The sequence below is a fragment of the Sinohyriopsis cumingii genome, chromosome 4 (genome assembly GCF_028554795.1).
Source record: "Sinohyriopsis cumingii isolate HCF-2022 chromosome 4, ASM2855479v2, whole genome shotgun sequence".
NCBI classification, from domain to species: domain Eukaryota; kingdom Metazoa; phylum Mollusca; class Bivalvia; order Unionida; family Unionidae; genus Sinohyriopsis; species Sinohyriopsis cumingii.
The window spans coordinates 14,355,463-14,370,865 of record NC_142964.1 but is presented as its reverse complement, the minus strand read 5'-3'; the positions used below and the strand labels follow the sequence as shown (position 1 = coordinate 14,370,865).

Below are 15,403 nucleotides of genomic sequence, written 5' to 3'. Positions count from 1 at the left end.
TATTCACAACATCTGTGTCTTTTATTCAGGTGAAGGAATACATGGATCGTGCAGAAGAGCTGAAACAAAGATTAAAACCTCACAAACACACAGAAGGAACTCTGCAGAGGGCCCAGTCTCAAGACAGTAAACAGGAACTCAGTTAGTTTTCTTATTCTATTGTCAGATCCCTCAACTAAGATACAGGATTAAATTTTTATTGTATTGTCAGAGTCCTCAAGGATCAAATTTTCATCAGTTGATTTGTTATTCTTTGAAATGTCTGGTCATCTGTTCAAAGCATTTGTACTTGTTTTAAGTTGAGTCCAAATACAAACAACATAGACCCTGATTTGCTATTGTAAAATGTGCCAGCAGAACAGGATCTATGTTGTCTAGTCTACTGATTGCTCCATACAAACAGCATAAACCCTGATCTGCCAGCAATGTGCAACAGCAGATCTGGGTCTATCCAGTTTGCAGTTGAATGCGACTTATATGATTGAATAATTGGTACTTCTTAATGATCGGCAGACTTGGACCAAATTTAAAGACATGTAATTATAAACTCCCTTCTTGCTGAGTTCTTTCTTTGAAATTTCCTTTAGCTTCCCATCTTAACATATTTTTGCCTACTGTGCTTTTATTTAGGCAGGACCATTTTGGTTTAAAAACAATAAATATTTTCTTTTTTTAAAAATGCCACAAAGGACTGAAAAATATATTATTTAATATCTGTCTGGCATCCACTTTGGTCTGCAGTTACATGGCTGAATTACTCATTGCTTCAAATGTTATCCATTTTGTGTCCACCCAGCTTAAAAAAACCTCACTTGTTTTGAAACTTTGAGGTGCAAAATACATTTGTATTTCATCACCTGAGTCATGCGGCTAAATTGAGTCAAGCCAGTGATGATGCTGGAGAAGAAACAATGAATTTAAATAGCTTTGACTGAATACTGACTTATGATTGGTGATAAATAGTAACATTCTTCCTTACAGTGGACCTCTTTCAAGACAGCGCAGAGATGGTGGCAGCTTTGAAGCTTATGCAGGCAGCAGAGATGGAGGTATGGACTCTGGCAGTACCTAGAACATTCACTTAATGACTTAGCCTGTCTTACTGCAGCCATTTGTATTGTACGTCAGACCACAAAATGTACATATGTTCTCACAACTGACCTGACAAGTATAAAACTTTTAAGCTTGAGGTTTTGTTTCCACCAGTCAACAAGGACTTTACATATTAAGGTTGATTTTGATTGGCTTGGACTGAAACTTCAATCTCAAGCTGAATTTCAGAGTTTAATGATCTTGTTGGTCCATCATATTCAGTACTGTGTAGAGCTAACATGGTGGTGGTGGTGGTAGTGATTTTTGGGATTGTGGTGACCTGAGAATCTTGAGGAAACCACCTGGATTGGTAACAACTTTCACACATTGCACTAATCATAACTAGGCATTTAATCCAGGATCACAAAGGAGATGATAGATCATATTACCATTATGCTGTTCAGGTCCCCAAGGAAGCTGGGGATGACTTCATGATGTCTTTTCGTCCATATGTGCAGTACCACGACTTTTGGTCAAAATTAGGTAACTGTGATCTACATTTCACTGTCCATTCATTTTGATTAACCTTGCATTTAACTCTTTTTCTCATACCATTGCCTGTAGAGTCACATTACTTATATGTAACTGTGTCATGGGTGTATGTAAGCCATTAGTGAAAAGCAGGTCACTGTAACTTATATTTCAGGATTCAGTGATTTTGCTTAACTTTGGGTTGAGCTTACTTTCTTTAGGTTAGGTGTGGGTCTTGGTCATTTTTGCAGATATTATAGTCTTAAAAGTTTGATTAAAATGTGTTAATCTTTGGTACAAAAATTAACATATTTTAATACAAACTTTTAAGACTTTAACTACAAAGATTGGTACCCAGTGAATTAAAATGAATTTACAGCAAAGATGATTTTCAATTTGATTACAGGCAATTTTCTTGTTTGTACTCTCATCCAAATTTAATAACAACTTAGCATCAGTTGTACAAGTCCTTTATGTCAGAATTCTGTCAAAATTTAATTAAATTTCATTGAGCAAGTGTTAAAAATGTCAGTTAAAAGATTTGTTTCCATTTTATGAATAATTGCCATACCTAATGGCAAGTCAGTATCATCTGAAGATATTTTTTTGATGTCATGCATTTGTCAACGTTGGCAACATTCTTTTGAGTGGTTTTTAAGATTTTGTTGTTTAAAGGTTTTTCAGTACTTAGTAAAAATGGTGACTATATTTGATGATGAAATCTGCATATTTGATGACGAAATCTGCATAATATCACAACTATCAAGTACCATTATGCCAAGATGCTTTAGAAAAATTGGGTCAAATTTTTGTTGAGCAGATTTGGAAACAAAGTTGTTTAAAGGTTTAACAGAAGCCAAATTTGATCATACATCAACATAATTTTCAAAATTTTGTAAGGTCTTCATACCATGATGCTTGTTTTAAATTTGGTCAAATTTTGTTGAGTAGTATTTCAACAGATGTTGCTGAAAGGTTTGTTTGATGGTTGATTGGCATCAGTTTCTGCCTGTGAATTTTCATTCCAATATGTTGAGAGGGTTGGAGAAGCTGAACATTCCAAATAATGATGGATGACATACAGTGTATGAATGACCATTTCTTTTTCTCATTTGGCCTTATGACCAGGTGAGATAAAAACATATGAAGGAGTTTTGAAGAAATAAAATGTTGGTCTTGGTGGCCCTAGAAGCAAGTTAACCAGTCCTGCTAAAATAAACAAAAACTTGAGTTTTTGTTTGAAATTCATTGTCTACCAATCAAACTATAGTTACAACAATACATTTTTTTTTACAACTGATTGACTGATTGATCACAAAATCTCAGGCCCAAGGTCATGTTTTATAGTTTTATTGTCTCTAGATCAGGGTATGGTTTGTTAGAGAAAAAATGGGGAAGTATCTGAAGACATTGGCAAGAGTGATGTAGACTCTTCTATGTAACCAGTACCAATAAAATCTGCTGTATGGTAGAGTCTATAACATAGTTCCTTCTGACCCTCTCTACATTATTTCTTTATTGGTTCTAATCAGAGAAAAGAATCAACAATGGATGGTCTGTATGACTATACTTGTGATTGAGAGCAGGATTGTAGTGATACATAATTAGTACTTTAGCCATTGTAAATCTTGGCCCATATCCACTTGTATACATTTTTATGACAAATCTAAATCTTTGGTCCAATTATGACTAGTATATTTATTATATTAACATTATTTATATATTATTTATTTATATTACAGGAGGAAAAAGAAGATTACGAGTCGGCAGACAGACACTATGAGCTTGGACTTGAAGTAATTATTAAAGCTTTACAAGGTATTTGTCACTGTTGACTGGTGTTCAATTTCTATTTCACATGTGTGTTATTGACATTAATATTCTCATATAGTTTTTATATATGTAAGGGCTATTCTTTTAAAACATAAATGGGACCCTGGGACGGCACTTTTAAAAACATATATGCCAGGGTAGTTTGGTTTCAAAATTGCTTCAATCCCAGGTTGTTTATTCAGTAAAATCACTTACATAGGAAATAACTGGATATCAAGTCATCAGATTCATATTTTATGTTATGCACACTTTTTTTGTTCACATCAAGAGTATTTCCTTCGAGCAGACAGACTATAAAATGTTCTCATTGGTCAGCTATAATTAGGTTGGGGAAAGCCTACCACGTGACCCTGCATTTGTAGTTGTACTAATCACAAACAAAGTGAAAATCTTTATTTTCTTAATCATAAAGAAAACTAGTAGATTTTTTTAAAAAAATATCTCCTTATAAAATGAAAGTATAAATTCTGCGGCCACATTAATTTTAGTCTCATGAGACTTGGTTTGCATCATTCGATCTGATTCAATGCGCGCTGTGAAAAGAACTGAATGTAGCCGTATTTTTACTGTAATGGTGGTGAAACATTTTGACTGGGGCAGAAGTCGGTATTTGGATGAGAAGGCAAAGCCTAGAGAAATAAATGACAGCCTTAGAGGTAAGTTCTGTTATTTTTTCAGCAAGCTAATCAAAAGACTAGTGACATTCTGTTTATTCAATCATTACAAATATTATTGTCATAGACTTTGTTTCTGTCAGTCAGAAGCCATTATAACAACACATACTTATCTTCATCCAATTAACTCAAAATGACTGACATGCACAGAATTAGTGAGGGGCAGGTTTCAGATTAGTTACCTTGTTAATTGATTGAAAGAACAGAAACGAATGCTTGTGTGTAATGGAGTCTCAGTTGGAGATTTTAGCTCCAACATGTAATCAATTCAAGTCCAGTACCAATAGATAATTCCAATGTTTTGGAATACAGCTTCCCAAAATTTGACTATTTAATGGTTATCAGAGGAAGAATCTGATTGATGGCACTTTAAAGTTGGAATGGAAGAAGTGCAGAGCTATAATACCATTGGCATTACTGTTGTATGTTTGTATGAAGTATCTTAGGTGACACTTTAAATGAACTAGTTTCATGGATTCAATTGCATTTTGTTTAATTACTGTGACAGTTTAAAACAAATCTCAGAACCATTGTATTAAATGGCAGTATATGGTAAGGAAGTTAAAGTTATAGAACAAAAATGAGACCATTATCTTGAAACCAATGAGTTGGTGAGTAATAGATCATTGTTCATCCAATCTTCCAGTTATTTCTGCATAGAAATGATACTGCCCATACCTAATTAAAATGTAACTTTTGGTAATCTAAGTCAAAATGTGTTGGGTTTTTTTTTCATTGATACTTCAGATTCTTAATGGGTAACAGTTCTTATTTTCATGGTGGTCATAACCATGCAAGTATTTATTAACAATGTGGTCGGTTGAGGCTTGTATACAAGCAGATGATTATTACAGTGTTCTGCTTAGTATCCAGTCATCTTATTTTCTCCAAAACATTTAAGCACAATGATACCATAGTAGCAGGTTGAATTATACTTTGTTGAATTCATGTTTAGATTTTCTCTATGTGCATGTCAAGTTACTAAACATTTGGACACTACATCATTTTGACATTCCATGCCTATTTTTTATTCACTAGAATAATCTACATAATGAATGCAATAGGGGTCTTTTTGAATTCACATATGTTGGTTTCATTGTGAATCTTATGTTGGCTTTGGATTAAACTTTGTTTTATTGAGGACTGTCCATTTTGTATGTACACGTTGAGGAGGGGTTTGAAGTTTGAATATGTGTGGGTGGGGATAAGACCAAGTAGTACATACACATCTAATTACAAAAACTTTATTTAAGTTACAATAAAACCTATTTGCCATAGCCAACAACAAACAACTGATAGTATTTGCACACTTTCCAATTTGTGTGTAGCCCCTTACCAATTTTAAAAATGAAAAGCATCAAGAAAAGAAGTTAAAAATAAGTGCAGTTCATCATTTTCAATTAGCCAATGAGAGGGCAGTCAGCTATTCAGTGTACTACAGTTGCATATTAAGCAGGTGTGATCACGGCCATACAGGTTGTGTGAAAAAGGAAAATAGTGTCTTCCCTTGTAGTTTTTTTTTAAAGTGCATATGTAACTGATAAGTTAATTGTAAGCAACTAGATTGGCCCTTGTGTCCTTTTCTGGTTTCCAGGATGCATTGTAGTCAGAACTGTGTCATCTGCATCCAGTATTTGCAATGTACAGTTTCAATATTTTTAGAAATAATGGACATATAAAATTGTAACTCCAAAATGTGTGGAATTAGTGAGATTATCAAACACAATGATCAAAACTGTTGCTTGAAAACAGGTACTTGATCATGCAAATATGTTGAAATGTAAACAAATGTACAGTGTTTGCAGGAGGGTACTAAACAATTGTATATGTTTACACTGGGTGGGGTTAGAGAAAAGTAAACCCTGCAACTAGAGTGGGTGGGGTGAGGTTTAAATAAAGTGACTGCTTTCAAATGTACTAAATGGATAGCCCCTTATCCTCATCTGGAATAATAACTCTTATTAGGCCAGCAATGATTATAAGACAAAATAGTTTTAGTCATTTTTTAAAAATTTATATTCATGTTAAAATTGGAATGGCTGTGTGAAATTTTAATTATTTTTTTACAAAATTATTATACAGTTTATTTTATTTTAGTACAAAATGTTACTGTCATAAACTGAATAGGAATTTTGCACCAGTTTTAACCATAGAAATTTGATAATGGGTAATCGCTTGCAGTATATGTTTAATCACTGGACATGTCCTCACACCAAGCTGTTTTATCTCTGGCACACACACTTGAGCTTAAAAGTACTTTACCATCCTCTCCCCAATCAATGCCAATATGGGCATGGCACTTTATTCCAATGCCCTGGTGCTCAATCACTAAAAAACCAGATAGTTTCAGCACTCAGCAGTGAAATACAAGAAATGGTTTTATCTTAGATTCCTAAAAATTCTTATTGGTCAGTAGAGTGTGCTTTCCTTTAAAGTTTAAAAATATAGCTGTTCCATCTATCATAGCTTAGATGCCATTTATTGCCTTTTTTCAGACAGAAATACTAGAAAGTGTCAGTATTGTTATATCAAGCAACATTGTGGTGGACCAGTTGGTGGCTTTACTGCAAACTAACTTCTATTTTTGTTGACAAATAAGATACAAAAGCTGAACTTAAGGTTACTGAGGAAGAAACTGCCATCAATGATGCAAGTGCTGCTCTTAAAAAAATGCCACCAAATAGAGTTCAGTATTTGATGCAGAATGGAGTAATCCAGAAAGTAGCCAACAGGTACAAAGTCAAACAGTAGTTGTTTTATTTAGATGATGCTCCTAAATTGTACAAAATATCAAAATAATTCTATTGAAAGATTTCCTGTCAAAAATTTTATGACAAAAATTGGTATGTGTATCCATCTCAACAAAAGTCTGTATGATTTTACTCTGATTGCACTGCCATTCCAATTGTTGAGGGGATTCATGTGTTATAATACAAAGGTGTTGATAGAGTTTCCTTCAACAGCAGGTAGTTTTAAAAGCCATTCAGCTTGTACTTTGACATGTTATGTCACATATAGATACATTACAATGAAGAGAATGTTATTTGTCATATATTTCAAAATCTTGTTCACTTCTGCTGCAATGTGAGGTCACATTTTGGTATCAGAGCATGAAACATAGTTTTAACACTAGTAACCATTACAGAGCACTGACTGATTATGTTCAGGATTTAAGTACATGTTTCTTATAGTTCCAATTTTTAATAGTGCTTATCAGTTCTTATCTTTTTTTCCAGGCATCTTCCTCAGTGAGACCAAAGCATTAAGATGTATGAAAGGGATTTCCTGAAAAAATTTGCCAGTTTTAAAAAGATATTATTTTCAATTTAGAAATAATGAATCCCTTAAAATTGTCAAGATAAAAAATGTTGAAAGAAAAAAGGTTTACTGGTTTTATTGTGCTTTCTGTTATCTTTGTTTTGGCAGTTGAAATTACCAGAGTGCGTGTTCAGAGATGAAATTATGCCATTTATAGATGCCATTTATTGATGTTTATGGAATTTCAGATTGAGCATTTGTCATTGTTATACATATTAATGTCAAACATGTAAACAAAGTACCAACATGTCAATTATCTAGAGCATTCAGTTTTCGAAATCACATTTGCTGCCATGAGACTATTGCTATGATCTAGGTACATGTACAGTGTGACCCCGCTATAGCATGCTCAGTTATAACACAAATTCGGATGTAACACGGTCATGGTCTGGCTCCCAAAATTTCATATACATGTATTTTTCTCGTGTACAAAAAAATATCTTTCTTAAAAGTAGGAAAAAATGTAAAAAATTTATTCTCATGGGGAAGAGATTGTGTATGAATAATACAAGATGATTGTGGCGTGGCTCCAGAAATTTTATATGTATTTTTCTCGTACACAGAAATGTAGTTTTTTCTTAAAAGTACAAAAAATAACATGTAAAAAGTTTATTCAGGGATCGCTCAGGGCTTTGCCAATGTCGCAAATTGTTGGCTGTTTAAACTTGTATATTCAGCCATTGGTTTGGAGTGGAGAAATTTAGAGGCTCCATGAAAGGAAGCTACAAACTTGGTATAAAATGCACTGAAATTTATCTATTGTTACATGAACAAATTCTTTGTCCATATTGACAGACCATCATAACAGTGCATTGTTATATCATAATCCACTTATGTTGACATCTGGCACAAGGACTGTATATTGTGAGATACCTGCATTTTTGATTACATTTCTGGTAGTGGAGATCAACTGGACAAGGCATTATCTCATAATCTATCTTTAGTCAAATTTTTCGTTGCTTGCTAGTAATTAATATATTTACATAGACTGACATTTATGGTGGATGATAAGTATAGTTCCTCTTCTTTTCAATCAGAATTAAATCCTTCAGAACACTCACACTTTCTGTAGTAATCCCTGTTATCAGACCAGAACACCTGCATCTCTATCGTCTGTTGACCCTTTTTTAAAATTTGTGATGCATGCATGGAAGGCAGCATCACTCTGCTACCACAAATATAAAAAAAAGAAAAGAAAAAGATCTTACTTGTTGGTCTATTCAATAGTCAGGGAGGAACAGTAACTACAGTCGACCAAATGATGGCAAATTCATTTTTTTTAATGTACCCACATAAAATAGTTTGCTGAAATTTCAAAGAAAACAGATTACCTTTGAAGCACTAGTTGTTATAAAAACGTACTAAACAAATGGGAAAAAAAGTCAGTCTCAATCATGCAATACAATTATTTGATGTGCTGCCACAATAAGAAATGGGCATATGTTTAGTTCTCCAAAGCTGTCCTTTAGCAGTGACTTTAATAATGCATGCAGCCTTCATCAAAGAAAGCCAACTACAATCTTCATTAAAAACAAAGAACCTTCATTCAGAGGAAGTTGGTACCAGACATAAATAAAAGTGATGGAATCTGGTGCATTGTTTCATTTTCCAATGTGACTGGAAAACATTTACTGTGCCATGAAAGTTTCCTTTTTGCCTGAAAAATGTTTATGCTTATGAGCACTACCAATAGTGGCTTAAAATGCAAACTAACTTTTACCGACTTGGGACATACAGAAAAGTAAATGTGCTTCATCATTCGTTACGTGATTGTGCTATTTTTTCCCCACTGAATTCAGACCTATATGACCTGTGATACAATCATTGAATATTTTAAATGTGCAAGTGTGTGTGTTCATATTTTTGATGGAATTACTTGTATTGTGGATTCAGCATATGTAATGAGATTTGCGGGTTAGTACACAGTGTTGAGACACTATTCATGCTATACGTTAGACATGTATATATAAACAGTATACTAGTATATGTGCAAATGCATGGTTCTCTGAATAAAGTAAAATATTATATATGCCTTATCTGTTTTCACTACATGTGTTTTTCTCATTTAATATGCATTGATTTAAGATGGTAACTGTGCCAGTGAAGCACATGTTTTTGCACCGCATTTATTACCAAATCCCAGCAATTTTTGGGGGGTACATGCATTAATTTCTTCAGCTAACTGACCTGGTTGCTTATAACATGGTTCGGTCTATAACACGGTTGGGTTCTATGGCTCCCAACTACCATGTTATAGTCTAGTCACACTGGACTTGTATTTGTAATCTGTAAGATGGCAAATTTGGATTTAGATACAAGGATTAGTGTCAACACTGCTTCTGTTAGCTTCATTTTAGAATGATTTGTCATGAACAACATCTTTTGTTCAAAATTTGTTGTTTAACTTTACTGGATCACAAATTTCAAGTGGTCATGCTAATTCTTGACAAACTTGAATTTCTTAAGTTTGACAATTTATTGTCATTATCCAGTTAAAGATTGGAACACAACATTTTAACAATGATGTAAACAATCATTTTGGTAATTTATTTTAAAGTAAAGATGTTAAATCAAATGCTGTTTTGAAGTATTATTTAGACCACTTCCGAGCTATAAATAATAAGGCATACAGAACCATGCATAATTTGGTATGATAGATCAGTATATGGTGACCTTGTCAATCACATTTTTCATCTCCTACAAGCAGGAATACAGAGTGGTTGTAGAATAGCATTTAAGTCAGAGGAGTGACTGTCCATGGTAATAGCATTTAAATCAGAGGAATGACTGTCCATGCTAATAGCATTTAAGTCAGATGAGTGACTGTCCATGCTAATAGCATTTAAGTCAGGAGTGACTGTCCATGCTAATAGCATTTAAGTCAGAGGAGTGACTGTCCATGCTAATAGCATTTAAGTCAGGAGTGACTGTCCATGCTAATAGCATTTAAATCAGAGGAGTGACTGTCCATGCTAATAGCATTTAAGTCAGGAGTGACTGTCCATGCTAATAGCATTTAAGTCAGAGGAGTGACTGTCCATGCTAATAGCATTTAAGTCAGAGGAGTGACTGTCCATGCTAATAGCATTTAAATCAGAGGAGTGACTGTCCATGCTAATAGCATTTAAGTCAGGAGTGACTGTCCATGCTAATAGCATTTAAGTCAGAGGAGTGACTGTCCATGCTAATAGCATTTAAATCAGATGAGTGACTGTCCATGCTAATAGCATTTAAGTCAGAGGAGTGACTGTCCATGGTAATAGCATTTAAGTCAGAGGAGTGACTGCCCATGCTAATAGCATTTCAGATGTGCTAAATGTTATGTAAAAAGACAAGAGTAAAGTAGAATGTAGACATTGTATCATTCCTGGATGTATGTTATGGTTCTGAAGTATACACCTAGGCATGTTAAATACTCTTTACATAGCCCTAAAAAACTTCTATAAGTACCAGTCATCACTCAAATGTGCCACCTTTTGACTCTCAGCCAGAAATGCACATACTTAACAAAGCCTAATGTTGCAACCAAATTTCTATTTAACGTGCTGACCAGAAATGTTAACTTGGTCTGACAATTAGATTTAGGTTTGTATTTTATATTAAAACATTTGGCTGCCTGTAATCTGGCAATGGACCCAGCCCATGTACAATATGACTAACACAAACATGACTCGATTGGAGCTGGTCTGCAAGAGATAGTCCTACAGAAATGCACATTTTGCTGAGATATACAAGCTGTAAAGACCTTATTATAATCTTGGCTAAAAATGCTTTCATTGTTAGAAGGTTCAAGTTTAATTTTCATGGCCAAATTCCTAATTATTATTTTATTTATATATATATATATATATATATATATATATATATATATATATATATATATATATATATATATATTCCAAAGGCTTTGCTATCATTTTCCTTTGTTACCAGGTTTAATTGGTTTTGAGTTTGCATGTTCCATCAGAGAAAATAAGCTCAATTATAATATTTGTATCACCTGATGTGTCAAAGCCATTTAAACAGTGGCAGTTTTCAACGCCAAAGGTATGATCAACACCTTATTCACAATCATTAATTTAGAAATCTCAGGTCACTAATTCAGTGCAATTAAAGCATGAAAAGTAAAATTATTTTGAATGATTAATTGAGTACAGCTCAGATTGACACACCTAACTTTCTTTATGAACTTTTGCATTTCATTCAAAAACATGAAAACAAGTCTTAGGTTAATTTTTTTTAAAAATATGACTATCGAGAGTTTTGATCCATCCAATAAATAAAGGACACATTTTGTATGTATATTGACCCTTATAGCAGATAGGTAATCTTGTTGGCTTATATGTTATTATTTTCATGATGACGTATTTTGAAAAATGTTTGAAAATTAAAATACAATTACACATTTTAGAAACTTATCTCTAAGCAATCACACAAGTATAAACTGTTTGCTGCATGATGTATAAGGTCCTCGATACAGGTATGTACAAAAACTTGTGAAAAATAAGCAATAAAATTTAATATAATCTGGTAATCTTTTCATAGTTGTAATAATATAAAACAATCCCCATTTTCATTTAATCATTTATAAAATATCTTTACTGTTTGCATGTGCTTGTGTGTGTGTGTATATATATATATATATATATATATATATATATATATATATATATATATATATACCCCCCCCAAATTCTGTCGGTGGATGATTTATTGTTCAGTAAATTCTGCCAGTGGGTCCTGAAAGGCCTTAATAACATCTTAGGGTTGCTACCCAATTTCAAAACTGCCTTCCCCCAGTTCCATGTATGTTTTAATGGAACAGCCCTAACATGTGAAAACATCTAATGACATCACAAATGATGTTGTAACTTCATGCATAGGAAATGTGTAACAATCAAGGCATCTGAATGCATTTCAGAGTAATTTCACTACATGATTCTATGGTTTTTGTAAAATATAATCAGTATTTTTCATTATATGAAATAAATAAAATCCTAATGCTCATTTCAAATGAAATTTATGAAATTTGCCAAATTAATTTCAATCTTGTGTTCACCAAATGAAATATTATTTGAATTGTTTCTTAAAGTGTTTTTTGTAATGAACACTCGGTTAAGATTTCCTTAATGTCTTATGTTATATATAATTTATTTCTTGCTGTAGATTATAATTACCATATATACTAACAAGATGAGTTCATCTGCAAACTGCACAGACCCAGGTCTGCCAGAGCATAATGTGCTGACAGATCTGGATCTGTGCAGTTTGTTAGGAGTAATCAATAGAACAAACAGTATTGACCCTGATATGCAGGCATATTATGTTATGGCAGATCAAAATCTACATTGTTTGCAGTTTTACTTGACTTACAAGCATGTATGTATGGTAGCATGAAGTGCTGTCTCTGTTAAAAGCCAATGGGATGAATCAATTCTGATTGATTAAAAAGTCATTGGGATGGATCGGTTTTGCCTGATTAAGTAATCATTGAGATTGATCAGTTTTGACTGATTCAGTAGTCATTGGGATGGATCAGTTTTGACTGATTAAGTAGTCTTTGGGTTGGATCAGTTTTAACATTAAAGAGCCAGTGGAATGGATCAGTTTGGACTGATTAAACATACAGGGATGGATCATTTGGACTGATAAAATATCCATTGGGGTGGATCAGTTTTGACTGATTAATAAGTAGTCATTGAGATGGATCAGTTTTGACTGATTAAATAGTCATTGGGATGGATCAGTTTTGACTGTTTAAATAACCATTGGGATGGATCAGTTCTGACTGATTAAATAGTCATTGGGATGTATCAGTTTTGACTGATTAACATAGTTGGCTGTTGAAGAGATGTGAAATATGTCGATGAGAGGATGAGAATGGAATGTCAGAATCTGACTGGATGGAGGTCTTTAAAAGAGTTGTGTTTGCACTTTACAACTTTTAGCATAGTTTACATATTACTGTGTAAAATGCTTTGAAGGTAGTGTTGGTTATAGCTTTGTTTAGTTTGATTTATTTTGGTGTTTTAAGGCACGGCAGCACAAGTAGGTTATTTAGTGCCAAGGCAAGTGGAGTAAAGTGCCTTGTCCAAGGACACACCATGGTAGCTATAACTTTGTAATGTGGTGTTCTTGTTTCTTTTTTTTTTTTTTACATATTAATTATACATGGAACAAAGATTTTTGGATATATTATATTTCACAGAAAACAATAATAATCATACATGTAACTTGGAAAGGTCAAAAATGAGATTTTGTTGTTTTAGTTCCAGACCTGCTGGGGTGTTTATTGTACTGTGTGAAGCTACAAATTTAGAAATCATGTTTGGATGAGAAATTTTGCATAGATTACAGAAATAATAGTCATAGTTGCATGTGTTTTGGTCATCTTTTTTTCTCTTAAAATAATCAAGTTTTACATTGGCTTTTTAAGTTTAAGTCACCCTATCCTGAAAATGGGGTTAGGGTGTAATTTCAACTGCTTATCTTTTCTTTCCATGTAAAACTAACAGAATTTTTCCATGTAGTGAAAGACCATTTAACAAACTTTCTTGCGATCTTATTTGCAAATCATAGTGTCAAAGGTCAGTTAAGTAATGCAAGTCACCTATAATTTAATACTAACATTTTGTTTGTGGGTGTGTGTGAGTGTGTTTTGTATTTTTAACATATTTTTAACAATTTGTGTCATATCACTACGATATCTGCAGTGTGGCATTTTATAGTGGTGTCTAGCACTGGGGCATCATGTCGCAGACATGTAGTATGATGTCCCACCCAGTCCTATTTTCCTGATACCAGGCTGACCAGTTCTAACTCTAACCTCTTAATGCTGAACACCAAGTGAGGTAGCTGCAAGTACCATTTTTATAAGTCTTTGTAATGACTCAGCCTAGGTTCGAACCTGCAACCTTCTGCATCTGAAGCAGACACTCATTTTATTTTAAACTGACTTTTATGCAAAATTTATTAACAAGATTGAAAATATCTGGTCGCATTTATTATGTATATAGGTAAGCACTGTGTATTTTATGTTTTGTATAATACATGTATGATACCTGTAAAGTCTGTTGGAGTGTAATGGCATGACAGCACAGTCCTTCTCAAAAAGCAAAGGAAAAGTAGTTATTTGGAATAATATATGTGGCTTTAGTAGTGCTTCTTATTTTTGCAATGATTTCAGCACTTAACTGATCTTTAACTTCATGCCATGTTTGCAAGTTAGTTTGCAATCAGCTAAAAGTTTGTTAGGGAGCAATCACTTTATATAAAAAAATTAATTGTTTTACAACAGATGAGATGATAGAAAATTGAAATTTACTCCCACATCCCTTTTCAGAATGGGTACTTTAGGCTCAGAGTGTAAGTGGGAAAATCATGATTTAAAAAAAAGTAATATATGCATAATTTCTTTGTATAAAACCTCATTAAACCTTTGACCTCAGATGGTACATTAAAGACCCCAGTAGTTCTTGGGCTATTTATGGGCTTAAAAATAAGGTCTGTATAATTTATACTTGATAAAATACACAGGTATTAATTTTTAATATGTACTCATTTCTGTCAGCATGCATTAAGATTCGTATTGGTGGCATTCTTCTTTATTACATGAATTTTGAGTTCCTGTTGATTTATAATTCTTGGTAAAAGGTTTAAACTCAATTTACCATGAACCATTTTAAGATACCAGTGTTTACTTATTATTTTCTTTCCATATCAGATGAGCCAAAAGGACGCAGGAAAGATCTCCTTGGGGACTGTGTAAGTTTTTTTAATGAAAAAACAAACTGAATAACACAATTTTATCAGTCTGTTTCTCCAGTTATTGAATGATTGATGGCTTGTTTTGTCCAAAATTTCTACTGATCATTTCAGTTTAGTTTCCTGAAAATGAGCATCACAGGAAGACATTAATGACAATGAATATAAATAATTTAGTAGAAGGTATTGTTAGGTTATAACGGATTTTAAGGAAATATCAATATGTTGATGATACTGTATGAACAGGTGAA

The 15,403-nt window shown here is 33.3% G+C and overlaps 1 protein-coding gene across 2 annotated transcripts in view; it reads left to right on the top strand.

The window, feature by feature from the left end:
- The window catches only part of LOC149800645 (serine/threonine-protein kinase ULK3-like), a 93,249-nt gene that overhangs the window by 60,827 nt on the left and 17,019 nt on the right, over nucleotides 1-15,403 (top strand). The window contains exons 10-13 of one of the 2 annotated variants that reach the window (XM_089954654.1): nucleotides 30-141; nucleotides 982-1,049; nucleotides 3,306-3,381; nucleotides 15,112-15,152. In XM_089954654.1, the coding sequence (XP_089810780.1) occupies nucleotides 30-141; nucleotides 982-1,049; nucleotides 3,306-3,381; nucleotides 15,112-15,152 (297 nt within the window). Of the gene's footprint in view, nucleotides 1-29; nucleotides 142-981; nucleotides 1,050-3,305; nucleotides 3,382-7,306; nucleotides 9,416-15,111; nucleotides 15,153-15,403 lie in introns of those variants that run through there. The other variant, XM_089954655.1, reaches the window with a different exon arrangement.